The 24493-nt window shown below is 42.9% G+C and overlaps 2 protein-coding genes across 3 annotated transcripts; one reads left to right on the top strand and one right to left on the bottom strand.

Moving 5' to 3' along the window:
- Positions 1 to 8: 8 nt before the first annotated feature.
- Positions 9 to 21296, bottom strand: LOC120428724 (probable Rho GTPase-activating protein CG5521). Of its 2 annotated transcripts, XM_039593797.2 has the most exons (6): positions 20724 to 21296; positions 12208 to 12318; positions 11764 to 11781; positions 1862 to 7340; positions 1589 to 1797; positions 9 to 1525 (listed from the first exon to the last, which is right to left on the bottom strand). In XM_039593797.2, exons 1-6 carry the CDS (start codon positions 20827 to 20829, stop codon positions 1209 to 1211), a joined length of 6240 nt encoding a protein of 2079 aa, XP_039449731.1. In that variant the 5' UTR covers positions 20830 to 21296; the 3' UTR covers positions 9 to 1208. The 2 variants fall into 2 exon arrangements, with proteins under 2 accessions (XP_039449731.1, XP_039449732.1); XM_039593798.2 differs by lacking the exon at positions 11764 to 11781.
- Positions 21297 to 23111: 1815 nt separating this feature from the next.
- On the top strand, positions 23112 to 24370 carry LOC120428739 (uncharacterized). Its single transcript, XM_039593814.2, has 2 exons — positions 23112 to 23892; positions 23955 to 24370. The coding sequence occupies exons 1-2, from the start codon at positions 23334 to 23336 to the stop codon at positions 24017 to 24019; spliced, it is 624 nt and encodes a 207-aa protein (XP_039449748.1). The 5' UTR covers positions 23112 to 23333; the 3' UTR covers positions 24020 to 24370.
- The last annotated feature ends 123 nt before the right edge of the window (positions 24371 to 24493 follow it).

The following is a 24493-nucleotide window of genomic DNA, read 5'->3' as shown; positions in this document are numbered from 1 at the left end:
CAACAGTCGCAATTTTATTCAGCACATTCAAATGCGTCTTTATTTCACTTGTTTGTTAGAGACTTTTCAATTTTAGAACTGTTTTTTGTTTGTTTGCTTTTCTTTGTGGCGAATGTTCAACGTTTTTGCTTTTTTCTGATATAGTTTAGAGGGTGTGAAAAAATTAACAAGACAATAATAACTGAATTCCTTGCTGCTGCTGTTCAACTGACCACATTCGAGCTCTCTATTTTTTGTTTGTTTTTGTTTCTACTTCATTCGAAAAAACCATTTCGTATCAAAAAATGTGTACATTTTCTTTTCATGCTTATCTATTCTTCTGCCACCAATCGTGTTACTAAATAGAATCGTTCCTCTTTTCCTTCTCTCTTGTATGTATAAGTTATATAATTAATCAGCCTAGTCTACGGTTAAACTTTTCTTCCTTTCTCTGTTTTTTGTTTCGTTTTGTTATCATCATAAGTTAGGTAATAAACAGTTTTAATCTTACGTTTGCATTTTTAGCTGTCTAACTGTACTTTTTTGTTTTTGATTTTTAATAAATAACGATTGAGATGAAAGAAAGGCGAAAATTTATTTAACAAAGTGCCGTTTCACTTTCTGTTGGTTTGTTAGCTTGCTGTTATTACTCGAAGTTTTTTTTTAAGAGTTTGCAAAACGCGTTTGCCTAATACTTGTCAAGTACAAGACGGGTTTTTTTTTACTTGAGTGTGTGTGGTGTGATCATTGATTGATGTTGGAGTGCGTTTAAGTTATTTTACGGACTAACGAAGATATTTTGACGGAAAGCTGCCAACATTCTGGCGTTTGATAAGTTAATATATTATATTAAATACAACAAAGCTTAAAAATGAGTCATAAAATCAAACAAAACTGGACAAATAATACAATAATAAAAGTAAATGTAAAACATAATGGACGCGGGTTCATTTTCACAATTGTAAGTTTTGATTATTACTTGCTGTGTGTGTATCTGTGCAATAAATAGTTTTCATTTTTTTCGTTAAAGCTAACAATTTGTTAATAGAGAATTGAAAAAGACCGGGCTCAATTCGCTGCCAACGCGTAACATCAACAAAAAAGAACTACTTTCCGCAGAAGCACGTGGAGATACCAACCTTTTCCATCAACGGGTGTTTCACGCCGGTCGCCACCGCGCTGTACAGATCTTCCTCGCTACTGGAACTGGCCAGAAGCTACCACCAGTCTCATTTGAACTTGGTGCTGCGGCCGCCGGCGTGCGCCAGTGTCGGACTGTCCGGGGGCGTTCCGGAGGCGGAAATGGTCGTTGAGGCGGACGCAGTTGATGGGTAGTGCTGGTGATGATGACCCAGGGGAGGGTTTGAGGACGGGGTTGGTGCTGTGGTGACCAGCGGTTTCAGCGCTTTCGAAGCCTGTGGTTTGAACGGGTGATGCAGCTTGCGGAGGGGACGCGGCGAGGGTTGATCCAACGAAACGGACGCCATTACGGTGGCTTGCGTTACTTCGCGGGCCGTCGCTACCATCTCCGGGTGGTGGATCCAGGCTGGAAGAGAAAGAAAACCCGTTAGAACGACCTTAAGGTCAACTAGTAAGGTACCAAACTCACTCTTGGAGGACGTCCGGCTGTGATGATCAATCAGTGCAGCCGCCAGCGGAGCACTGCCGGTCGTAGATCCTGCAGGGTTGCCGCCTCCGGCCGTGACCGTGCCCTGCGGCGGAATGGGACTGAAAATGCGCGCCGTAAAGTCCTCAAAGGTGTTGCTCTCCTTGTGCCGCATCGAGACCGTCTCCAACGAGCGGTTGCGCTCCTCGTAGCTGTGGGAAGAGAATGATCGTAAAATCTAGTTTGTTCAACTCGAAATTAAAAAAAAATACTCACTACTGCTGGTACAGCGACAGGGCCGTCCTCTTGGCACGACTCGCGTTGATGGCCGAGGCGCGCACCAAGCTCGCCAAACAGGAACCGCCCACAACGACCTCGTCCGACAGCGGGCCAAACCACGGCACGTCCGGCTTCTTGTTGACCGTCACCCGGAACAGGCCGCTCTTGAGCGGATAAATCACGATCAACACGTCGCAAAACTCCGTCGGCAGAATGTCCCGCCGGTAGTCGCGGTTGTGTTCGCTCCACACGATGTGGACCTCGTCGTTGCCGAGGTGGCGCGTCTTGTTCAGGATGGATTCTGGAGTGTCGGACGGCATGCGCGTCGACACGTGGTAGATCACCTCCAGGAACGGAGTGGCGTAGTACGGCGCGGTTTGGCCACAACCCTGCCGCGGGAGACCGCCTAAAAAGCCGTTGTGCGACTCCAGCTCGACCTCCCAGCCGAGCGCCGACACGAACATCTCGTACGTGCTGCTGCCGCAGGAATTCCTCAGGATGCTGTTTTTGTCTTCTTGCCCGTTGGCCACGTAAATAACGGCCATTTTGTGCGTTTCGCGACACTTTTGGTTGTCCAGGTTGCGCAGCTCGCGGAGCAGCTTGTCGGTTCGCTGTAGCAGGTGAGTCCGCTTGCGTCGTTCCCAGCCGGCCAGACCCAGCTGGCTGAACAGGATTCGTCCGAATTGGAATGGTTTGTCTCCGTTCGAGACGACGCTGGTATGACTTCCGGAGGATGTGTTGTGTTTGCTGGCGGCGAGCGTTCCGCTGGAACCGAACGTGGCCGGGGGAGCGTTGTCGTCGATGAAGGACGTGTACCCGACGGAACCTCCGAAGCAGTAAGCTGGGGATTCTCCGAGGAGGCCAACGATGCCGGCGTTCTGTCGTGCAACGTATTCCGTTTCCAGTGCGCGTTGGTTCAGAATGATCGAGATGGTTTGAGCTTCCAGATGTGGCCCCAACGGGGACGGTCCAGCAGTGTTCAGCGGGGATCCGTTTACGTCCAAACATTCCGGGCTGGTGTACCCGATGTACTGCAGCAGGTCGTCCAGCTGGTCCAAGTCCGGGGCGAGATCTTTCGCCACCGGCAGTTGGTGGACCGGCCTGTGTCGGAGCGTGTGTCGAAGAGGTGCGATCGGGAGTCCCACCGTGGACATCATGGGATCGATGGAAGCGACGGCACCGGCAAACATCCGGTTCGAGCCGCCTCCCGTGCGGAATTGGAATGTCGAGTTGTGTTTGTCCACGGACGGCGAGTGGTACCTGGTGTCTTCCACAATTGGAGTTGGTTCCCGGTACAGAATCGAAGCGTCCCAGCAAGCCTTCCCGTTGAGATCCCGAAGCAGCAGACGAACCTGTCGATTTGCGGTTACAAGCCCAGCGGTAGCCCCACCGCCAGGAAGCTTCAACGCGGACAACTCAATGAAGCTCGCCACAAGTTCCGGACTCAGCATCAGCAGCTGCAAGTTCGGCGAAGCCAACACCTGCGTAGGTCCCAACTCGAGCGAATCTCTATTGCTCATGACCGAGTTCTCCCGCTGAAGCGTCGTAATCGGAACGCTACCCACACCCCCTGTACCAGCCCCCGTCATATCGTCCTGCTCATCAACCAGCGAACTCAACCTCGTCGCACCGATTCCCATCGGAAAGTGTCCCAAGTTCGTTATCAAATGCATCGCCACAGTCTTGGCACAAAGCCGAATCGCCGACTGACAGCCAGCGATCGACTCCGACGTCTGATAGGTCGCGTCCGAGCTCTGCTCGCGCACGTCGTCCAGCGTTATCGCCATGTCAAAGTCCTCGTCCGTGGTGAACAGCTTGATCCGCTCACCGTTGTGAATGCCCATCGCGATCTTGTACAACACCTTGAACACCACCTGAATGAGCGGCTCGTCCGAGTCGGAACTCTTTGGCCGCTGCAGCGTGTCCACCGAGAAGGACATGCAGAACTCACCGAGCGTCAGCAGCAGCGACGTGATGACCGTCTTGTCCGAGTCCTTCGGGTGCGGGACGTTCTGGATTTCCAGCGACAGGCAGATCGTGTCGATGATGAGCTGCGGGAGCCGATCGATCCGTTCGATTCGACGACCTTTTTCGGCGCACAGTTTAAGTGTCTCCGACGCAAGTCGCGCGATGGTTCGATGTTTGAACTGAAGCGCCTGCAGAATCACCTGGAATGCTTCCCGAATGCGTGGATTGACGGGGAATTCTTCGCGATGCGGCAGCGCGTTCGAACTGGAATGATACTGAGGAATACGCTGCTTGAAGGTGCCGCTGCTGCCGCCATCGCCGTTACCCGTGGACACCTGCGCGCTGGACGGATTGGTGAGATTTTGCAGGATCCATTGGCCGAGCGAGGCGATGGCGATGGAGCGCGCTTTAGCCGTGGGTTCGCGACGAGCGCAGCGCAGAACGACGTTGAGTACGTGCTCCTGCAGGTCGGGACATTCCATCAGGTCGATGTTGGGCTCGGAAGGTTGGAGAACCGGTCCGGGGAGGGAGGTCTTCGGGAAGCATAGCAGGGATCCTAGCAGACCGGCTACTTGGGCTCGTGGAGCATGGGGACCGGTTTCTGAAGAAGTTAGTACGATGGTTGAGGCGTGAACGAGGTCCAGCAGAAGAAGCGAATGTCCTGGAAGGAGCAAACTCAGGAATCGTGGTCCTCCAAGGTAGCGTAGTGCAGTGTAAGCCATTGCCCGATCTTCCCCAGACAACGCCTGATGTAGCGCGTGGTAGAACAGCGGAAGTTGATTGCTTCCCAGGCAGGCTCCACTCCGTACGATCGTACAAAGCAGCTGCATGGCGTACAGCTTACCCTGACTGTACTGTCCGTCCAAAGTAAGCGCACCGTAACACCACGGCGCAACCAGCGCGATCGGCGGCACCAGATTCATCGGCGTTGGAATCGGCTGACCGTCCATGGAAATGCCCTGGTTCATCCGGATCTTGATCAAGCTCTCCGTCATGTTCACCAAATACTGAAACACCTGCGCGTGCAGCTTCGGGTTCAATATCTTATTGACATCCCCCAGCGCACCCAGCATCCGACGCCACATCACCGCGGCCACGTCCGGCAACCATCCACGAGCCGACCCCCCAGACAGTATCGACCTCCTATCCGCCGACACATTGTTCTCATCCTGCGTGTCAATGCTCGAACTGTCCGCCGTCAGCACGTCAATCTGCATAGGCGAATCCTTGATCGACCCGCTCTCGATCCCACTCGAAGCCGTCGGCGAAGGACTTCGCGAGCCGCACCGATAACTATCGCTGTCGGTCCCCGCGGCAACTCCACCACCACGAGTCTTGCCCGGCGAAGGTCGGATCGAGTCCAGCGATAGTGCTCGTCGAAGTGTCGCCGTCGGCGGCGGTCCCAGCAGAATCGATTCGTCACAGTGCGAGAACCGCGAAACTTCCAGATTCTCGCTGCTAATGCTCAGTCCCGAGTTGTTGGTTAGCATCCGGTTCAGCGAGTGTTCCACCGTCATCGGCAGCCCCGTCATGTGGTGCTGTCCGTTGGTTTTGTTGCGAACTCTCCGCCGGGCGCGCGACTTCCGGAACGGTGCCAAGCTTCCTTCGCTGTAGCTTCGGTTGAGGGACGGAGTTCCCGGAATGCTTCGGACGTGACTGGTCGAGGAGACGCGCACCTCCCCGGTGCCATCTTCCAGCGAGACCTTGTTACTGTTATTGCACTGTCCGGCCGCGCCGCTGCCGATGCTGTCCGGGCGGTCACCCTGGCTAGCGATCGAGTTTTGCGTCCAGTTGGAGGGCGTGCCGCGCTTTCGTTTTCCCTTCTGCTCTGCGAGCCGATCGAGCGGGAGATCCGACAGGTTGATGTTGTAGACTTGCCGCGCGAGGACTCGCGTCAACGTTTGCATTGTTTTGTCCCACTCGACGATCAGCTCTTCGCGGTGCGTAAGCGAGGAGAGGACCTTGAGGAACTTGTCCCACAGACCCGGGTTGACGACGACGTTTGTGTGGGCGCGGATCCAAGTCACGATCAGCGTTTGGAAGATGGGTTGGGCGAGGCGACCGCCGAGATTGTTCTTCTTGGCGTTTGGTGGGGAGTTTTGCAGGATGACCGAGGTTACCTGCAGCAGCACGAGCAGCAGCTGTTCCCACGTTTTGGCCTCCATGCGGGTCTTCATGACCATTGTGCGGTAGATGTTAAGTACCCTTTTGCAGATGTCGGTCTGCTCGTCCAGCGGTGTAACGTAGCCATCGCTGTGCGCCTTTGACTGGAAATGTAAGTTCAGGTTGGCGGTGTTGACCATGAACACGTTCACTGCGTTGGTCACAAACACCTGCAGGACGTTCTGCAGCCCGGCTCTGATCATGACGTTCTCCTTGGAGATTGCTCCCAGGTAAGAATCGGTTCGCAGTCGTTGATTTACCGGGCGACCTCCGCTATTCGGCTGCAACTCGCTGGAACTCCCCGAAAGCGATGCCTCACTGGTGTCCGGTTCCAGCAGAAACGGTGGCGGTGGAATCGTACTCATCCAGTCGCGGTACACCGAGATGGCGATCCGCATCGCTTCGATCTGACTCTTGGAGGTGAACGACATCAGAAACGCCTGCCGGTAGATTTCGTGCACAAAGTTAACCGTATCTCGGCTGGAATACAGCACATCACGCACCAGCTGCGTCTGCGTGTACCCCAAATTACTGAGCAGCGATGAGTTCTCCCCAATCGCGTCCTCGTCGATCTGCACGTTGTCCAACTTGGTGCTAATGTGCCTCTCGTGGGTGTATTTGGCAATCCAAATGACCAATACCACAATGCACGAACTCATCACTTCCTCCCGTTTGGAAATGTTACGCATCGCTGGCAGATCCATCTTCGGCTCGTAAATCGACGTCGAGTAGTCAAAACTGGGACAAAACACCGGCAAGTACTGCTCCCGAAACCTGCTCAGCAGAAAGTTGAACGTCCGGATGTGCTTCTGGGGATTATTGTCCCGCCACTTCAAACATCCACACGACTGAACCATACAGTCCAGCAGGATCTCAAGCCCATCGCGCGGATCCGGCGCCGCCGTCCTCTCGTGCGAACTAGGCGGAATCAACGGCTGAATCTCCGGCGACTTGACCGGATGGGCTCCGGTGTCGTGAAACACCGACCCGCCCAACTCACCCTTCATGTTCGGGTGATTCAGCACGTCCGTAGCGATAAACTCCGAGTCCAGCGCGAGCGGCCCCGTCTTTCCCTTCTGGGGCACCGTCAGCCCCGGGACCAGCTCGGTGAACATCCCGTGCACGAACGGTGGAGCATTATCCCCGAGGGCTTGGTACCACAGCAGGAAGTAGCGAACGCCCTCGCGCCGTAACTTGACGCTGTTGCCGTAGTGGAGCAGCTTGGCGAGGATGCGGCCCAGTGAGTGCACCTGCCAGCGGCGGGCGACCAGCTCCGGCAGCAGGCACAGGATCTTGTTGAGCAGCCACAGCGAACCGTCCAGCTCCTCGCGGTGGGTTTTGTGAACTGTTTTGAGAGGATGGTGAGAAAAGGGGGAAATCGTTGGTTATTTGAATATTTAATTCCTTCATAGAGTAAATAATTTGTATGTAATAAAAATTGTTTTTTGATGCGAGCTTTTTAGCATTTTCACCGTTATTTCCATTATGCTTTAAAATTGGGAAAGTTTTCCTAAGGATTGATGATCCTAACATCAAATTGATCAGGACACCAAGCAACAGATGTTCGAATTGTTTCAAAACACTTTTTTTAAGGACAACTCTGAAGTTTGTAAAGGATAACGACTCCGACCTTTGTGCACCCTTTGATAAAGTTGCAGGGAATTGATTCCTACAAGAGTCTCACACTTGGGCAAACTTGGGCGAGACCTCCCCACCTGTCGGCAAAATGGTGCAGCAATTGTTTTGGATTACGCACTTTTGTAAAATCTTTTTTATGGATATGAGCAATTTTCCACCAAATCCGATTTTTTAAATATAATGTTTGAATTGATGCAAACTTTGTGGGGTCCTTCCCTATGACCAAAGAAGCCATTTTGTGTCTTCGGGTCACCCATACAATTTTGGCAGCTGTCCATACAAAAATGAGGACTGTTAAGACGGAAATTCTTTTTTTGCCGGTTTTTAATATTTTTTAACCAAAAAAAAAACAATTTCCCAAAATCCATATAAATAAAAAATATGGATGCATGATTTAAGGGACAAAAACCGCAAATTTTGTTTTTTTTATATATTTTTCCGATTTTTTTCCTGTTTTTAATAATAAATTAAATTTGCAATCGAAAAGTTCTTTACAGATTTTTTTGATATAATGCACCGTTTCAGGACATAGCCACTCTAATTTTATAAATTATAAAATACAGTTGCTGAAATACAGCAAATAAAAGAAATAGAAGAACATCCTTTTTATTTCCTAGTACTAGTATATCGGAAACTAATGGTATTATTTTCAATATAATGAAAAATCAAACATTTGGGATGATTACATTCTATGATATTTTCTAAAATAAATATTTTTTAAATGTTGGAACCAAGATTAACATTTCAAAACCCGATTTAATATCACCAGAGGTGAAATAGAGCCTTTCTTACAAAATGATGAAACTCCGACAAATATATTGGTGCAATAAATTTTTCAGAAACATAATGATACCACCCAGTGAGAATTTGACCTAAAGCTTCAAATATTTTTATGCTAAACCTCAAATGCCATTTTTTTTTTTAATTTCTGAGGTACATTATGGGTCGCAAGATATTTAAATTTAATTAAGGAAAACATTTAAGATTGACATTATTAGAAAAAAAGGGTACTCAGTCTTTAATGTTAGTTTATGATTACCTAAAAAAAATATGTGTCGATATTGCACTTTGTCGATCTATTAGAAGAAGCCAGCAAGAACACTTTCACGCGCAGCGTAAAACGCGCAAGCGTAAATGTGCTTGCGTTTATGCTTTGACTTGACGACTTGTCGATCTTTCGAGCGAGAACGAGCCGGGACTTCGAATTTGATGTTCAGTATATGATTTTGTATAAAACCAAAAAATAGGGTAAAAATAAGACGTAAAACACTAATATGGTTATATCCCTGGAAATAAATTTTGGAAAAGCTTCAAATTTTGGGCCCAAGCAGTTTATGGCGCATGTTTTCGAATGGCTTTTTGTTTGAAACTGAATTCTTTTAATTTGATAGTGTTATCTGTAAAATAGTCCAAAAAATACCTCTAAAAATGGCTTTGTCCACATTTACTGGTCGAAAATTGTGAATCGAAAAATAAAAAGGTTCGTCTCCGACCTCACGGCTACAAATCTGAAATATAAAAATTGTGGGTTTACGAGCGGTTTTCCAATGATGGAAGACACAAATTTTTAAGAGCGGATACAGACATCGCTCAAGTATTTCAGGAAAAGAGCTCTCAAAAATCAGACTTTGAGTTCCGGGTTTCGGGCCAAAATTCAATCGAAAGAGCGCATCTAAACCTTCAATTTAGTAATAGGATTTTTTCCTGGGACGATTCCTTGCCACGCACGAATTTTTTAAGATTTCTGAGAAAAGCGTTTTTCTAAAAGCAAACCTTAAAGCTTTCTTTTGTAAGAAAGGCAAAAAGGTCAAATATCCACTATAACGCCCTTTTTCGGAAAAGGACAATCATGAACACTATTTAAAAAATGGAAAAACTGGAATTTTCAGTTAAAATTTAACTTTAAATTGGTATATCTCGAAAACAGTGCACTTTATCAAAAAAATTGTATCTTTCGATTGCAAATTTAATTAAAACTTGTCAAAAAGTCTATCTTTCAAAGAAAAAATATTCTTGTTAAAAAAAATGTGAAGAAAATGTTAGTTCAGTCCTCAGAATAGTCCTCATCGAAACCTACAACTTTGCCAAACATATCAGAAAATTATTTCAAAATACAACATTCCACGTCAAACAGGAAGTCTCCAAATCAAAATTGCTCCCATTTGGCTCAAATTTGGATTGGGGGTTCTTTGACCCGTATTTTTTTGTTTGGCGATTCGGGTGCTCGTATCCGGAATAGGGTGGTCCAAAAAATTGCATTTTTCGTCGATTTTCGCAAAAAGCACATTTTTCAAAAAACATTTCCGGAACGGCTGAACCAATTTTAGAGCGGCACATTTCAAAAGAAAGGGTATTAGTTGGGCTTCTAAGGAAAAATAGGTGGAGGTTCGAAAAAGCTAGCTGAATATTTGAAAAGGTCCTATGAAAAGGTCCTATTTCATTTGCTAATTTGAAGGACTCGGGACCAAAGAGCTTCCCTGATTCCTTAAAATATTTTACAAAACATATCCAAAAATTGCGAATAACCACAATAACCACAATTCTGAGATATGATTTTTTGAACATAAAAACTGGGTTTTCCGACGTGCGCGGTTCAAACGGAAAAATGACGAAAACGGGTAAAAATCAACTTTTTTTCACTGAAACTGCGATAACAACTCTTGCTGAGCGAAAATCCGTACATTTTGTCGATATGACACCATGGTATAACAAAACTGCCAGGGAATTACTTCGATAAATTTGGAATTTGGGAAATAAAAATACAAAACTATGTCGATTTTGCAACTTACAAATTTCACTTTGCTATCAGAGTAGTCATAAGTGCGTTGCACGTTTAAAAATATTCACAAAATAAACCGTGATTTGCTGAATCACATTTTTATGATCTTCCATTTTAAACATTTAAAAATTTACGAAATGCCAAGTCTCTAATATCGTTCAAAGTGTTTTCACGAAAACATTTTTAGAGTTTTTACTGAAAAGGTCCTAACATGTTAAACAAAATAGCTTATAGGTCTTATAAAAACTCTAGATTTGTTAATTCAAATGTTCACAGGTTTTCACAAGCTTTAGAAAGCCTTTGGATCTTTCAATGTTTTGCAAGGAATGTTTTGCAAGGAATAAAAACAAAAAAAAACAATTGTTGATAATCAACTTTGAAAATAATTTTTTGCACGGAATTTTTCACATAATACGGATTTGTACGGAATTTTAACAACTTTTTAAAAATTGAACTGCTTTTTGATTTGGCCAAAGTTTTTGCCGATTAGACATTTTTATTTAACTGTCAGAACGGTTTTTGAAGAGATAACTTGTATAATTTACCGGGGTTTCCTCAAAAAATGCGAAAAATTCCGTACAAAAATTCCGGCCTGTTAAAAATCCGCGAAGAGGGTCGAAAATCCCTACGGTAAGGAAAAAATCCGTACAGTTGGTAGCCTTACCTATACATGTTTGGGTACCAAATTTTTCATAATTGAAAGACGCAACTGTTTCTTTGTTACATTTTTTTTTTGTTCTTTAACCCTATAAGGCCTGAATTTAAAAAAAAAATCTAATGATGGGAAAATGATTTTGAGGACCATAAGAAAACATAGGCTTGTTTTCAAAATTTTGATTTTTGGGTCATGAGCCATCAAGCCTGCAAGGATTAAAACAATCGGATTATCGAAAATCATTCTTTGTTTTTATGCTTTTAGTATGTATGAAAATAATCACAAAAAAATCGAGAGAATTAATTTATTTCTACCGCTTGGAATAAAAATTTAAACTATACTCTATATGGCAACATATATACATTATAGGAGATTGTTTAAATTATTAATAAAGTTGATGAAGTCTGAAATTACGTCTTATTTTGCTGTGGGACAATCAGCTCGAGCTGGACTCTCCAGAATCATGCAAGCACGGACAGCATTCAATGCGAAAAATAAAGAACTGCAAAATAATTAGAGACAAAACAGCGCAAACAAAAGTTCGAACAATTAAGCTTGGCGTCAGTACACCAAAAAAGAGCAGCAGCGGGTTAACGACACTCAAACATTCGAAATCAAACAAGCCAATAACAGGTCGAATGTGGAAAAAGAAGAAGAGAATCGGACACCCCCGCAGAAGCCAACAGCAGCACTTACCGATATGGAACGATAGTTCTGGGCGCAGATTTGCGATTTGCGGTTCCGTGCGGGTGGAGAAAATACATAGGTGTGAATTAATTTTGTTGTGGTTGTTGTTTGATTTTCGCTTTGTCGCATTTTATTATATTTTTGGAGGTGAGCTGATCTTGATAAAGGGTTAATACTCAAGGTATTGAACGATTAAACATCTACAAAAATCAAATGAAATTCTAATTAAAAAAAAGTTAAAGTATCAATTTAGTTACGTACACCGTAACCTCGAATCAAGTTCCGCAAACGCGAAACGCTAGCTAACGCTCAATTTAAGTAGGAGGGCATTATGGAAGCACCACACAGTCAACATCACCACGCTGCTGATCTGGACTTGACATTGAAAGCGAAGTGTTGCTGGGTGTGAATTTTGGAGCTTTTTATTTTGTTTAAAAAAAGGCAAGATCTTACCTCGTTGGCGCAGATTGGTTTCGGCCTGGACGAACGTGTCGTACAGGATGTAGTACACATGGCTGTAGTTGGCTTCAAACAGATTCTTTGCCTCCTCGGTGTCCACATGTTCTGAAAAGAAAAGAAGAAGAAAAAAAAAAGATAAAAATTGATTGTATTAGAAGAACTAAAGAAATGTTCAAATGTTTTAAAAGTAGTAGAGTCACTATTTAACCATTTTTTTTTTTTTTTTTTTTTTTTTTTGGGAGGGTGGTTTAGCCGCACATCGTTGATGTCGAAATCTCTAAACTGGGCCCTCGTCCTGTCACGTCCGTCAGTAGTCTTGTCGTACATTACAACTAGAATCAGATCTGCCAATGAATTACAGTGGACTCTCTCGTTGTCGATATTAAAGGGACCGTCGAGAGCGGGAGTTATCAAATTATAGAACGAAAAATCAAAGCAAGCTTCTTGAAGGGACTGAAAAAATTATTGACAGCAGGAGCAATATTGCTATCGAGAAGATCGACAGCCAGAGAGTCGACTGTAGTACACTTCGACCAAATAAACACTGACGCTGTATGGATCTGACTCTAGAATAAATGCACAGTTGTGTGTTATTCATAAGTCCAACTTATTCAATTATTGATTTGAGTCCAAATACTCATTTGCTAACTACTTTGGATTGAAAATCTAAATTTTAATCTAAAATCCTCTAAACTTAATGTTCAAAACTAAACGTTCCTTTAACTGTTGCAGTACTACTTCTATCAAAAAACAATAAAAATTTGTGAACTGATATACAAATAGGATAGAAATCGCGAGTTGAAAAAGAAATGACCATTTACGTCAAAAGATCCGTAGTTCCTCGATTCGCAACAATGGTCAATACAACCATAATCCGAAAACCGTTAGTTCAACAGATCAACGAATTTTGTCCGATATCATTACATTATTGATTGATCGAGACTCTATGGACATTTTGACATAAAAGATTGCCTAGTATTCTACATCAATCAAAGTTTATTGACAGCATTACTCTTACTTTACAATTGCAACTAACTTTAACATCAAATAGATTTGGAAAGGACACAGATTTAATTTAAATGCTAATGCTAAGCAACAAATCAATTGTACTATCCTAAAGTCCCACCTAAATCCCACATTGTGATAGTGCAAAAGTCACAGAAGCAGCGGTGTCTTGTGCAATTGTGATATTTTCACTATCGGAGAACTACCTAGTTCACGAAGACAGCTTATCGGTCAACGCTTAAGCCCTGGGGCTGCGACAAAGCGAGTTCTCGTAGCATGAAGTGGTGTCCATAGTGCTTATAAAAAAGAATGTATACCCAAATTTTAACTAATGCACTAGGATCAAATCATGCCCCTTGACTTTACAAGGCCCAGGGAGAGTCACTATTTAACCATAAATTGAATACTTTTTTCGTATTCATTTTTTCTTTTAAATAAAATTATAATCTGCCTTATCTTATCGTATTTGGTTGATTTCAAACACTCTAACCATAGTAACATTAATTATTTCAGTATTGATTATTTGATAGTGCTTGAAACCAGCGGTATGTTTGTATTTGCTAGTAACAGAAGATAACAGTCATAGTAAAAAGTAAATCATGTGTTTGCTTTGTCCATTTGTTTTTCAAAAACAGTCGTGTCTAAATCATTGTTCAACGAACTAAACAGCAGAAACAAGTTCAAAAGGGCCAAATCCGGGTGAAATCGATCGGCGCAACAGGTTGTTGCAAATGTGCGATGAATTTTAAACCAATTTGTTACTTTAGAGAGTTCAATATTCTTGCCTTTCGTGTCTGCCAAGCTAGACCTGACGGTGGTGTGGTAAGTAAGTAAGGCTACTACTGTATTTCACTTGCGGGCACACACCAACAAGAAGTAGCAACTATATGGTTTGGTTCAGGTTTGGTTAGCCTGGATCTAACTGTACACAGTTCCAGTGCAAACAGAAGAGTCTGCAAGTGGAGCTTCTTGCTCCACGATGTACGCACAGAATGAAACATTGCTTGTAACTTTTTATTCTGTGTGTAACTAATTACTCAGATTAAAAACTTAAACCTACAGTCGTGTAATTTTAATAATTGGTATTTGTAATTAGCATCACAACATCTGAAGCATAAATGCGAGCTTTTCCAGTCAAATGCATTCGATTGTTTATGGTTTTTCCACAGCATCTCGCCACCCACATTTCACCCCACCTGTGCAAAGCTATTCTGGAGCGGCATCCAGCTTTTACTTACACTTGGCGGATGTGTTAGTGTTTTTTTGCCTTTTCCATGAGCGTGGGTTCTCCCTGGTATGGGAAATAGGTGCGAATAGGTATCCAGAAACAATCAGGTTTTTTCTTCATCTTCATTCCATCTGAATGTTGTGGTGTTTGCATCGAGCCACATTTACATACATCTTGGATTGTTGTGGTTTATTGAACGAGTTTTCTAGATGTGGTGTTTGGCTGCCAGTATGTCTATTTACTTTAACCCTGCCCAATTTTTTTTCGATGTTTTTTTTTATTTTTCCCGTGTTAATCAATTTTATTTTGAGCAACTTTACTTCATTTGTTTTATGTTTTTCTTGTTTAATTTTTAGTATTTTAATTTGCACTTATCTTGTGTAGTTTATGTTTGTTTTTGGTAGTATTTGGCCTATTCTACCACCTAATATAATTACATTTTGCCTATCTAATTTTTTCACGTTTTTACAGCCACTTTTTCAATTTTTTGCATGTTTTTCACATTTTATGCTATAGAATGGCACCATCATCATTTAAATTGTAAAAAAATGCGTTGAGGCAAAATCTGGGACACTACAAAAATTTCAACATAAAAAATTACATTTTTTTAAAACATTAGTTAAGTCACATTAAACAAGCCAAACTTCCAACCCTAAAATTTGAAGAGTCCATCTTTCCAATGCTTTTTAAAGATCAAAAATTGGTTGAAAAATGTATTTTTGGCGGTTTTTGTTGATCGAAGCCCGTCTAGAGGCGGGGTTAGGTTGTAAGCAAACAAATAAATAAATAGTGTTGCAAATATGATAAATATATCTTGATTTTAAAAAAGAAATTCAAAAATACTTCCAAAACTGGTGTTGATATATTTTTATTTGTTTAAAATTAAATTATATACCCTGATATCATTAACTGTTTAAAAACATTCAAATTTAATTGGTCGTTGCAAGTTTCTTACAGTTTAATTTCCTTAACACAGAAATACAAAAAATATCAATGAGGCATGATAAAATTTATTGAAGCGAAATTTGGATGCAAATCTTCTTTACAAAAATACAGTTATGCGTTGTCGTGCACCTTCACTCAAATATTTTGCAAAAATATTTTAAAATTATTTTAAAAACGCAAAAATTGAAACAAAGTAGAGAATAATATATTGAATTGTTTTCAATTCGCTATTCTTTGAATTTCAAAACTTATGAAAAAAATATAGTGTTGCTCCCTGAATTCTTGACTCATTTTGGGATTTTTTTCAATGTTTAAAAATATTTGCAGCAATCTTCATTTTAAGTATGGTCAATTTGCTTTTTTAACCTCAATTTGCTTTTTTAACCTTTTGTCAAACGAAACTATATCACTGAAAAATTGTTTTGAAAAAATACATAATTGCTTGTTCACTCATTTATTTAATTTAATCAAGTTCCTCAAGTAAAAAACAATAAAAACTGATTAAAGTTTCAATTGAGTGTCCTTCTTTACCTTTTTAGACAACTATCCAAGTTTTTTCATACAGATATTTCACAAATTTTACATTTTATTTCTTGCGTCATTTTGCAGTTTACTAATTGATTCTGAAAATACCAATATAGAAATGATAAGAAATGATTTCGAACATAAAGAATGTTTGAATTTGAAGAAAAACATGTTTAAAAATGCAAAAGCAATAGCCAAATAATAAGTTGAATTAGCAAATATTGAAAATTTGTGAAGCAAAAATAAAACTTAATGTTCCTAATTAACATTTGATCTCAATTTTTTTTTTTTTTAATTTGGACACTAAACTTATTTATTCAATATTTCATGAACAGTCTAAAGGGCCAGTTATAGAACTATTTTGAAAAGCGGTCGCGGGCCGGATAAAATTGCTTCACGGGCCGGATCCGGCCCGCGGGCCGGACGTTGGGCAGGCCTGTTGTAGAGGGTTAAATTATGTATTATGTATTGGGCCTAGTACCTAAATTGGGTCTACCAAACATAATTTAACAAAATTGTACATTTCACCGAATGTGGCAGGAATCTGCCACTTGAGAATGATATATGCTGTCATTATGTTTATTTTGGTGTGCAAGAATAATTTACTTTTTTCTTAAATTAGAAATGAAGTAATAAATATATCACTTGCAAACTTTTTCGTGGCAAATTGCTAGTTTCCCATTAGGTCCAAAATTTTCACCACTGTTGCTAACCGCTTGTTGACACTCAGCGTCACGGCCTGCATCTCTCGGCACACGAATGAGAGCCTTCCCCCGAATCTCCATACACCGGCAATATGTTTTTGTTGGTGGGTTGCACAATCCCATTGCAGAAGTTACTTCGTTCATCTCGGAGAGCATGGTTCTATTTCAGTCTATTTGACACTTATAAAAAATGTGACCATGTGTGTGCGCTTTTCACATGTTACAGTCTTCCTCGCGGGTTTATTGATTGGCTATACAACAAATGTTTAATTAAGTTCAAAAATTATAAATGAACGATATAAATTATGCACGTAATTTAACGTAATTTTACTGTCGTTCTAATGTTGATTTGTGGCTTAAATATAGCCACAATGATTTAGCATGTTTGCAAATCAAATTTTTGAAGCTGTACCACGCGCTGAAAAAGTTCGCCACGTACTTCGAAGATTTCAACCAATCGGAATCGAAAATAGGCACATTGAAGGTCGGATCCTAGGAGCAATAGACCCAAAATAGGGACAAATAATGTTTTAGTTTGTATACCCCATTCGCACGGATGAATTATAGCCGGTTATAACATTTTTTATAAACTTATCTGTCAAAGTTGTATGAGTTCAAACCTTGTTCACATTTTAAAAACGGCTATAAGTAGCCCGTGCGAATGGGGTATTAGGTCTTATGCAGCGATATAAAGCATTTTTATCAAAAAATGTGATTATGTCCGAGCTTTAGCATCTTTTGATAATACATCAAATTCAAAATGCGCTCTGCTTAGTAGGCCCAAAAAAGGGACAAATACCGTAGCATGCATTTTTGCAGAAAGCTCATCAAATTTCCACCACAACTGATTCGGAGCGTTTGGTACGGTATGTCCACGCATTTTTCCTCCCCTTGTAGATTCTGTGATATGTGATCCGTTCACAGAATCCTTTCTGCGGTTAACACAACGCAGTAGGGTTGGACGCTTTGATTTTTGTAATACATTTCCGGGTGTTATCGGATGTTCGTAATCAAATCACAAGACTTTCCATCACACAGTTTTATTGATATCAGGGAAGGTTTAGTAAGGTACATGCAAGAAGCTTTTTTTGAGCTGGAATTAAGTCTAAAAACGATTTATAATATATTTAACTAATTTTTCCATCAATCGATTGTTTTGGTTTGTGAGTGATTTTAATAATTCTCTAACCTAGATTCGCTTTTTTAATGTATGCATCGCCTATTGGAAATATGTATGGAAAAATAAATAATTGCCTTCGATTTAGGGGGAGAGGGGGTAATATGCACCCCCGGGGCAAAATGCACCCCCTGCTTTTCTCGGTATTTGGAAGAATTTTCCGGGGAAAAATCATAGAAATTGGAAGCTTAACATTGCTAAACCATGCTGGAAAATTTTAGCATCGCCGTATAAAAACAGCTCATGTTATTTGCAAAACTTTAAAATGTTGTGTTTTCATCTAATTTTCTTTGCACTTTCATTATGATTTTTGGACAATATAAAAAGCATTTATTGATATTGTAAGTGTTGAGGTTAATAGTTTTTGCCATAATCTTCATTATTCTGATGATAGATGAGTCCAAAAACATCAAAAAATGCATTTTTAATTAAATTTTCAGCAAAAAGCGTGGTCGGGGCAAAATGCACCGCTGTGAAGCTCCTTAGTTGAAAACAGCGGTGTCATCTAGTGGTGACTAGTGAAAACTGATTTTACCCGGTGCATTTTGCCCCGTTGTTGTAGTGCATTTTGCCCCAATGTTGCGGTGCATATTGCCCCGCATGGTTGTTTGAAATGAATCAAAAATGTTTTTAGAAATTTGATATTTTCGAACAATTTTGAGGTTTATTAAGACTTTTTTAACATGGATGACGAAGAATAATAGTTGTTTTAGAACATCGAACCAAATTCTTCCACAGTAATGCTGTAATGGTTGAGAAATCACAGTTTTCCCTTAGGGGGTGCATATTACCCCCTCTCCCCCTATGTTGGGTCGTTGTGAGAGGTTGTGAGCTTTGTAAGCGTATTACCATGGGTTCGATTCCCATCTGCTCCTGCTTTCCATCGGAAGGGGAAATAAAATGACGGTCTCGGCCTTAGTTGTTGTTAGGCCGTTAAATAATTCCAGGTGTAACAGTCGTCTTTCCCGTATAAGGACAATCACCAAACCAAGCCTGCTTCGGTGCAGTCGCTTGTCGGCGGTTGGACTCGGAATACAAAGGTCGTCACACGTAAGTTCGAATCCAGGGGTGGAAGGTTCCATGGAGTAAAGAGAGGTTCGGGTGCTCTCTCCTTTAAATGCGTCGGACTCCTTGGTAATTTGTTGTTTTATTGGATACGGCAACTTGTCAGTGTGAACTATATATCAAGTCAAGGAAGCAACTATCCGGAAATTTACATTTGATCCAAAGTAAACTAACAAATTTCAAAACACTAGCTCTAAGTCGAACAAAGTTCACTCTTGAATGTGCCTTTTGAGTGCACTTTTGAAAATCGAGAAAGTCGGTTTCAGCTTAATGTCTAAGGGAAGGTGGTTCCAGCAGGAGGCACCGGCTGTCAGCAAGCTTTTGCCGCTCGATGTAGTGTGCCTTGGGATGATCAGGTTTCGCGTTCGTTGTTGTTGCCCGTGTACGAGATGTTCTTGGAGATAATCTGGTAGGTTGCCGTCGTACCCTCGTTTTATGAAGCAGCAGGATTGAAGATGGTAGTTGGCCAGTAGGTCGTGTCCTAAGATGCTGTTCCGGACTGCGGCGGTTGTTTCGCGGCGCCTGAGGTTGTAAACGAAGCGCACCGCCGATTTAAAGCAGCGATTCAGCTGCTCTTTCAGCGCCGCGGAGAGGCCGTGGTGGTACACAACGTCACAGTATGTGAAGATGGGCATCACGACGGCTTGGACCAGCTTGCGTCGAGTCGCCGTAGAAAGAACTGCAGCGAAGCGCCGGAATGTTCTCAACGTGTTGAAGGCTCTCTGCACCACGCCGTTCACTTGAGGTGTCCACGTCATGTTCCTGTCCATCTGGAGGCCGAGGTTAGTCACCGTACTGGACAGCTGCACGGTTTCCCCGCTGAAGACGATGTCTTCTTGAGGCTCAACCGACCCGTTCCGACAGAAGACAATTGCCTGTGTTTTCTTGGGATTCGGATAGAGGCAGTTGTCCTTCGCCCAGCGTGTGATGGCTTCCAGGTCTTCGTTGATCTTTTTCACCAGCTCGTTGATTTCGGACACCGGCCCAGATGTGTAAATCTGCAGGTCGTCTGCGTACAGCTGATAGCTGCACCGCAGAACGGAGGGCAGACTGTTGATATACAGGCTGAACAAGAGCGCGCTCAAGCAGGAGCCTTGAGGGGTGCCGTCGCTGACCGCACGAACCGAGGATATGGTATCCCGGTGGCGCACGGATTGTGATCTCTGCCCGAGGAAAGACGAGACAAGTCTGCAAGCCGATCTTGAGAAGTGGTTCGAGCAGAAACTTGCAATAGAGACCACAAAAGAACCTTGGGTCGTTAAAGTTGATGGTTTGTTTTTTCTGTGAACTCATATTTGATCTTATAAAAAATAAAAATAAAAAATTGATACGACTGTCCGAAGTCTATTTATTTCGGATAATCATTTGTATGTTGTGTGTTTGTGTTTATTTTTTGGTTTTTTGCAGGAAAAACTAGGATATTTTAAAACTTTTACTTAATTTTTACAGTGCCTTCCTAGCTCACTGGTTTTAAATTTAATATTAGTTTTGAGTCCGCTAGTAAGCATCCCATCTAACATCTAGATCTTGCTCCTCAAATCGAACTCGTCCCACAGGTTCCCCAAACTAAATGGCAACTTTGCCACCACACCGCACACACAGCGAGATGAATCACAAACACATCGCACACCTCACACACCGATTCAGTTGTGTTGCGTGTGTACCTACTGTCATTCACAAGTTCGTATTTTTGTATTCGTGGATGGAATCGACAGAGAAAGGCCACTCCACAACATTACCACCACTTGGGAAGGTGCGGGACGAGTGCGGGGGTGGGTGCGCGAGCAACAATATGTAAATTTGGCCAACCCATTCCCTTCTCCGGGTGTGTTGTGTGCCCTAACTTGCAGCCGGAACTTACCAAGAATCGTCTTCAGGTGCCGCAGCCGGGCCGTCGAATCCTTCTTGCTGTCCTGGATTTTGGCCGTCGACTTTTTCAGATCGATGTTGGACTTTTTGGTAAACATCTTGCTCTCGAAGGGGTTCCGTGACTGTCTTGGGCCCCCACCAACCCCCTCCCCTTTTCCTTCTTCCCCTCGTGCGAGAACCACTAGGTTACACTCGGAGCGACCACCCCCGGGGGCGCAACACTAACCACCATTTGGACACACTACACACTCTTCCGGAATGAAACGGGATTTGCTGGTCCGGGGAGGCACACGACGGGCGAAAGGGGTGTGAGGGGAGGGCACTTTCTTTCACCAAACCCCAATCAGGTCAACACGCACTTGTGTTCGGAAATCACTGCTCCCCGTCCCCGGTCGACACTTCGCGACAATAATCCGTAATCTACACCTTTAGTGACGTTCCAAACGGGTTGAAATTGCACCAGGAATACACAAATATGACACGAAATCGAACGGGGGGGAAAAAAAGTTTCACTTTGCTGCGTTTTTTCCTTCTCTCTTGTGTGTGGATGACTTTCCGTCGTCGTCGTCTCGCGAAAAAACGAAAACTGCTCCACTTCACTTTTGACAGGTGAGGTTGTTGTTGTTGCGAGGGGAAGTGTTGGCAGTTTGATGGAGACTTACTCACAAGAGTCGTAAAATTTTTTCGAAAATTTTCATAGGCTTCTTTTAAATAAATATCTAGAGTTTTTTTTTAAAGGACCTATAGAGCTTTATGACGTTTCGCGTACGCACACTATCGCACCATTTGATTTTGCTGGCTGACAAAATTTAACCTCACTTTATTTTCGTGTACGTACACGCAATACATACGCACGTAGAATGCTCTATAAGCTATTGTATTGGGAGCGTTCTTTTATTACGTAACGCAAAATTTGGGATTTTGACCCCCCCCCCCCCTCTTCGTAACAAATCGTAACAGATGAGCGATACCCCCTACCCCCCTGTCACGCGTAACTCAAGGTCTTTTTGCAATTTTTTATAAGTGCTTATATGAAAATTTTGCGTTACGTAACATAATTTTTCATCACACCTCCCCTCCCCCAATTTTCGTAACATTTCGTAACAGACGCCGACACCCCCTCTCCCCCTAACTGCATTACGTAATAAAAGAACGCTCCCATAGAGAATTCCACGCGCGAGAGTGTGTTAGTTTGGAGTTTAGTGACACGCAGACACAGGCAAATCGAGTAGAATGATTCGTCTGTCAAAATCAGCTGTGTCCTTTGTTATACCACGAGCACGTGGTAAACAGCTGGTTTTTACAGGCGACTAGTCTACTCGATTTGCCTATGTCTGCGTAAAAATAGTGTAAACAAAATCAGCTGCTTGAAATTCAGCCAATCACAATCGATCAAAACCAAAACAATACTTTAAATACGAATACTAACACAGAATCATGGTGTGCGTGAGAGAAACCGTGGAGATCTCTATTGCGTATGTTTATAGAGGTTTCTACGTGCGCATGTATTGCGTGTACGTACACAAAAAAGATTGAGGTTAAATTTTGTCCGGCCAGCAAAATCAGATGGTGCGCTAGTGTGCGTACGCGAAACGTCATAAAGCTCTATAGAACCTTATAAAAAAACACTGGAACGACCGGATATCTAGAAAAAAAATTTTTTTGGGACACGCAGACGATATCAGTCACTCTTGGGGCAATGACTGTCAATGATGGTTCTGAATTCAGGGTCCAGAAGAAATAGTAAATTGAAATGAAAAATGAATCACGATATGTAAAATGCTTCTACAAACAACACAAAGAAAACCATTTTGTGATTGATACATTCTGAATCAAGTTTTGAATGTATTTCTAAAACAAACATGGCCGCCAAATGGCCGACCGGGATTGGTACCTTTCAGAGCCTTATTAAAGCAATAACATTTCGATGCCTCTACACTGAAAATACGCCATACTTTTTATTCAAGTGCTCAAATACATGAATGATTGAATAAAGCCACATCATAGATCTAATTGGTTTGTGTTTCAACATCAATCCAAATCACAATCAAATGCAATTGTTTGGGCGATTGACTTTTTGGTATTTTTTGACACGTTATTTTCATTCGGGTGGCTCAAGCTTTTCAAGTGTTTTGCTCATGAATTTGTCCCACTGTCTTGAACTATTCAAAGTGATGAGGAAAACACTTGAAATTGATCTTAAGATCTACACAAAACAAGCACTATTCAAAGTCATCGTGATTTTCCACATGAATTTAAAGTGTTTCACTGATTGATTTTAGCGCATCTTTTATCGATGGCTAGAACAAGTAGCACAAAAAACTCTCCCGTTTTCAACTGGCCGGCCAGCGCAGTGGTAGCGTGCACGACTACACACAAAAAAATATTACTGTAATGACAAAAGTAACTTACTTTTAAATTAAAAAGTTGCCAAAATTTGCTGAAGGGAAAGTTTTTTTCTTGTTTTAAAAATGAAAACTTTTACTGCTACAGTTTTTGAAAATCTCCTTACTAACTGATTTAAAAGTCTTAACTTTTAATACGACTGTATAATTTCTTTCATTTTCACGTTCTCGTGCAACCGTGTACGCCTAAGTTCCAAATGAAAACAAACATTTTGGTGGGTCCGGTGGTGCCTGGTGAGTCCAGAACGCGAATCAAAGCCGACCGTGGCAGCAGCCAGGACTCGGGTGCGGACACCTTCGTAAGCCAAACAGCAGCAGCGAAACGCCGGCGAAGGAGGGTGGTGCTTGTGCGGGACGAGGTCGAGGGTTCGAAAAGGCCATGGCTGCAGCTTCCTCCAAGACCTGCAGCGGTTTCACGACCGGAATGGGTTAGAAGGAAGCTTGGGTGTTTTGTGATTGATTTTGTTTGTTTTTGTAGGATGGGAGGAAGGAATGTGGATTTGAACCGGTTGTATTCGGTGGTGGTGACCCAGGATTGCTGGTTGAAGGTCGATTCCCGCGAGGACTGGGACGAGATCGAGGAGATGGCACTGCCGACGCGTTGCGTGAACAAGGAGATTGCGTTGAAGAAGAATAACATCCGATTTTTGGACAAGTACGAGAAAGGATCCGACGAAGAGGAGGACGACAAGAAGCGGCATAATCGGAGGTGGTCAGCGCGGATGTTGCACTTGATGCCGGCGGTTCACAACACCGGTGAGTATTGAGAATGTGTGCAGTGGCTAGCCAACTTCTCTTACACTTTCCATCTCTTTTAGCAACTTCCCGCCCACAAACGCTCACATCGCGATGGCGCAGCTTCAGCTGGGGACAGCGAGCATGAAAAATCTGTGTCATTGTGGAAGGAGGATGAAGTGCTCGAAATCAAATTCCGTTCCGAGGGCCTCATCAACCCCATGTTCCGGATGCCTTTTCAGGTTCTGGAACTCCCTGTTCAGGCACTTCACTTCTCAGCCGGGAAACGACGACCACCCTTCCCGAATCAACACCCAACTTCTCCAAACCTGTCCTGATGAAGGCCGGCAATGGACCATCCTGTTCGCTACTTTGCTGTCGCGCGTCGAAACGTCCATCCGGAACCGTCCACCTTGGGGTCTTCGGAAGTTACCGTTGACGTACCGTAATAATCGGTACAGCTTGGACTCAGATGTTAGCCAGAAGCGTTAAATACAATAACAACATAATTTTAACTTACTGTTTAAAACTTTAAATATAAAATAAAGCACATTTTTTTCTGAAATTAACACTGTATTATTAAATGTTGTTTATTCTTGCCATAAAAGGTTTCTTTTCCAAT

The sequence above is a fragment of the Culex pipiens genome, chromosome 1 (genome assembly GCF_016801865.2).
Source record: "Culex pipiens pallens isolate TS chromosome 1, TS_CPP_V2, whole genome shotgun sequence".
NCBI lineage: Eukaryota > Metazoa > Arthropoda > Insecta > Diptera > Culicidae > Culex > Culex pipiens.
The sequence above is the reverse complement of the archived record's forward strand: the minus strand, read 5'-3'. Positions and strand labels throughout refer to the sequence as shown.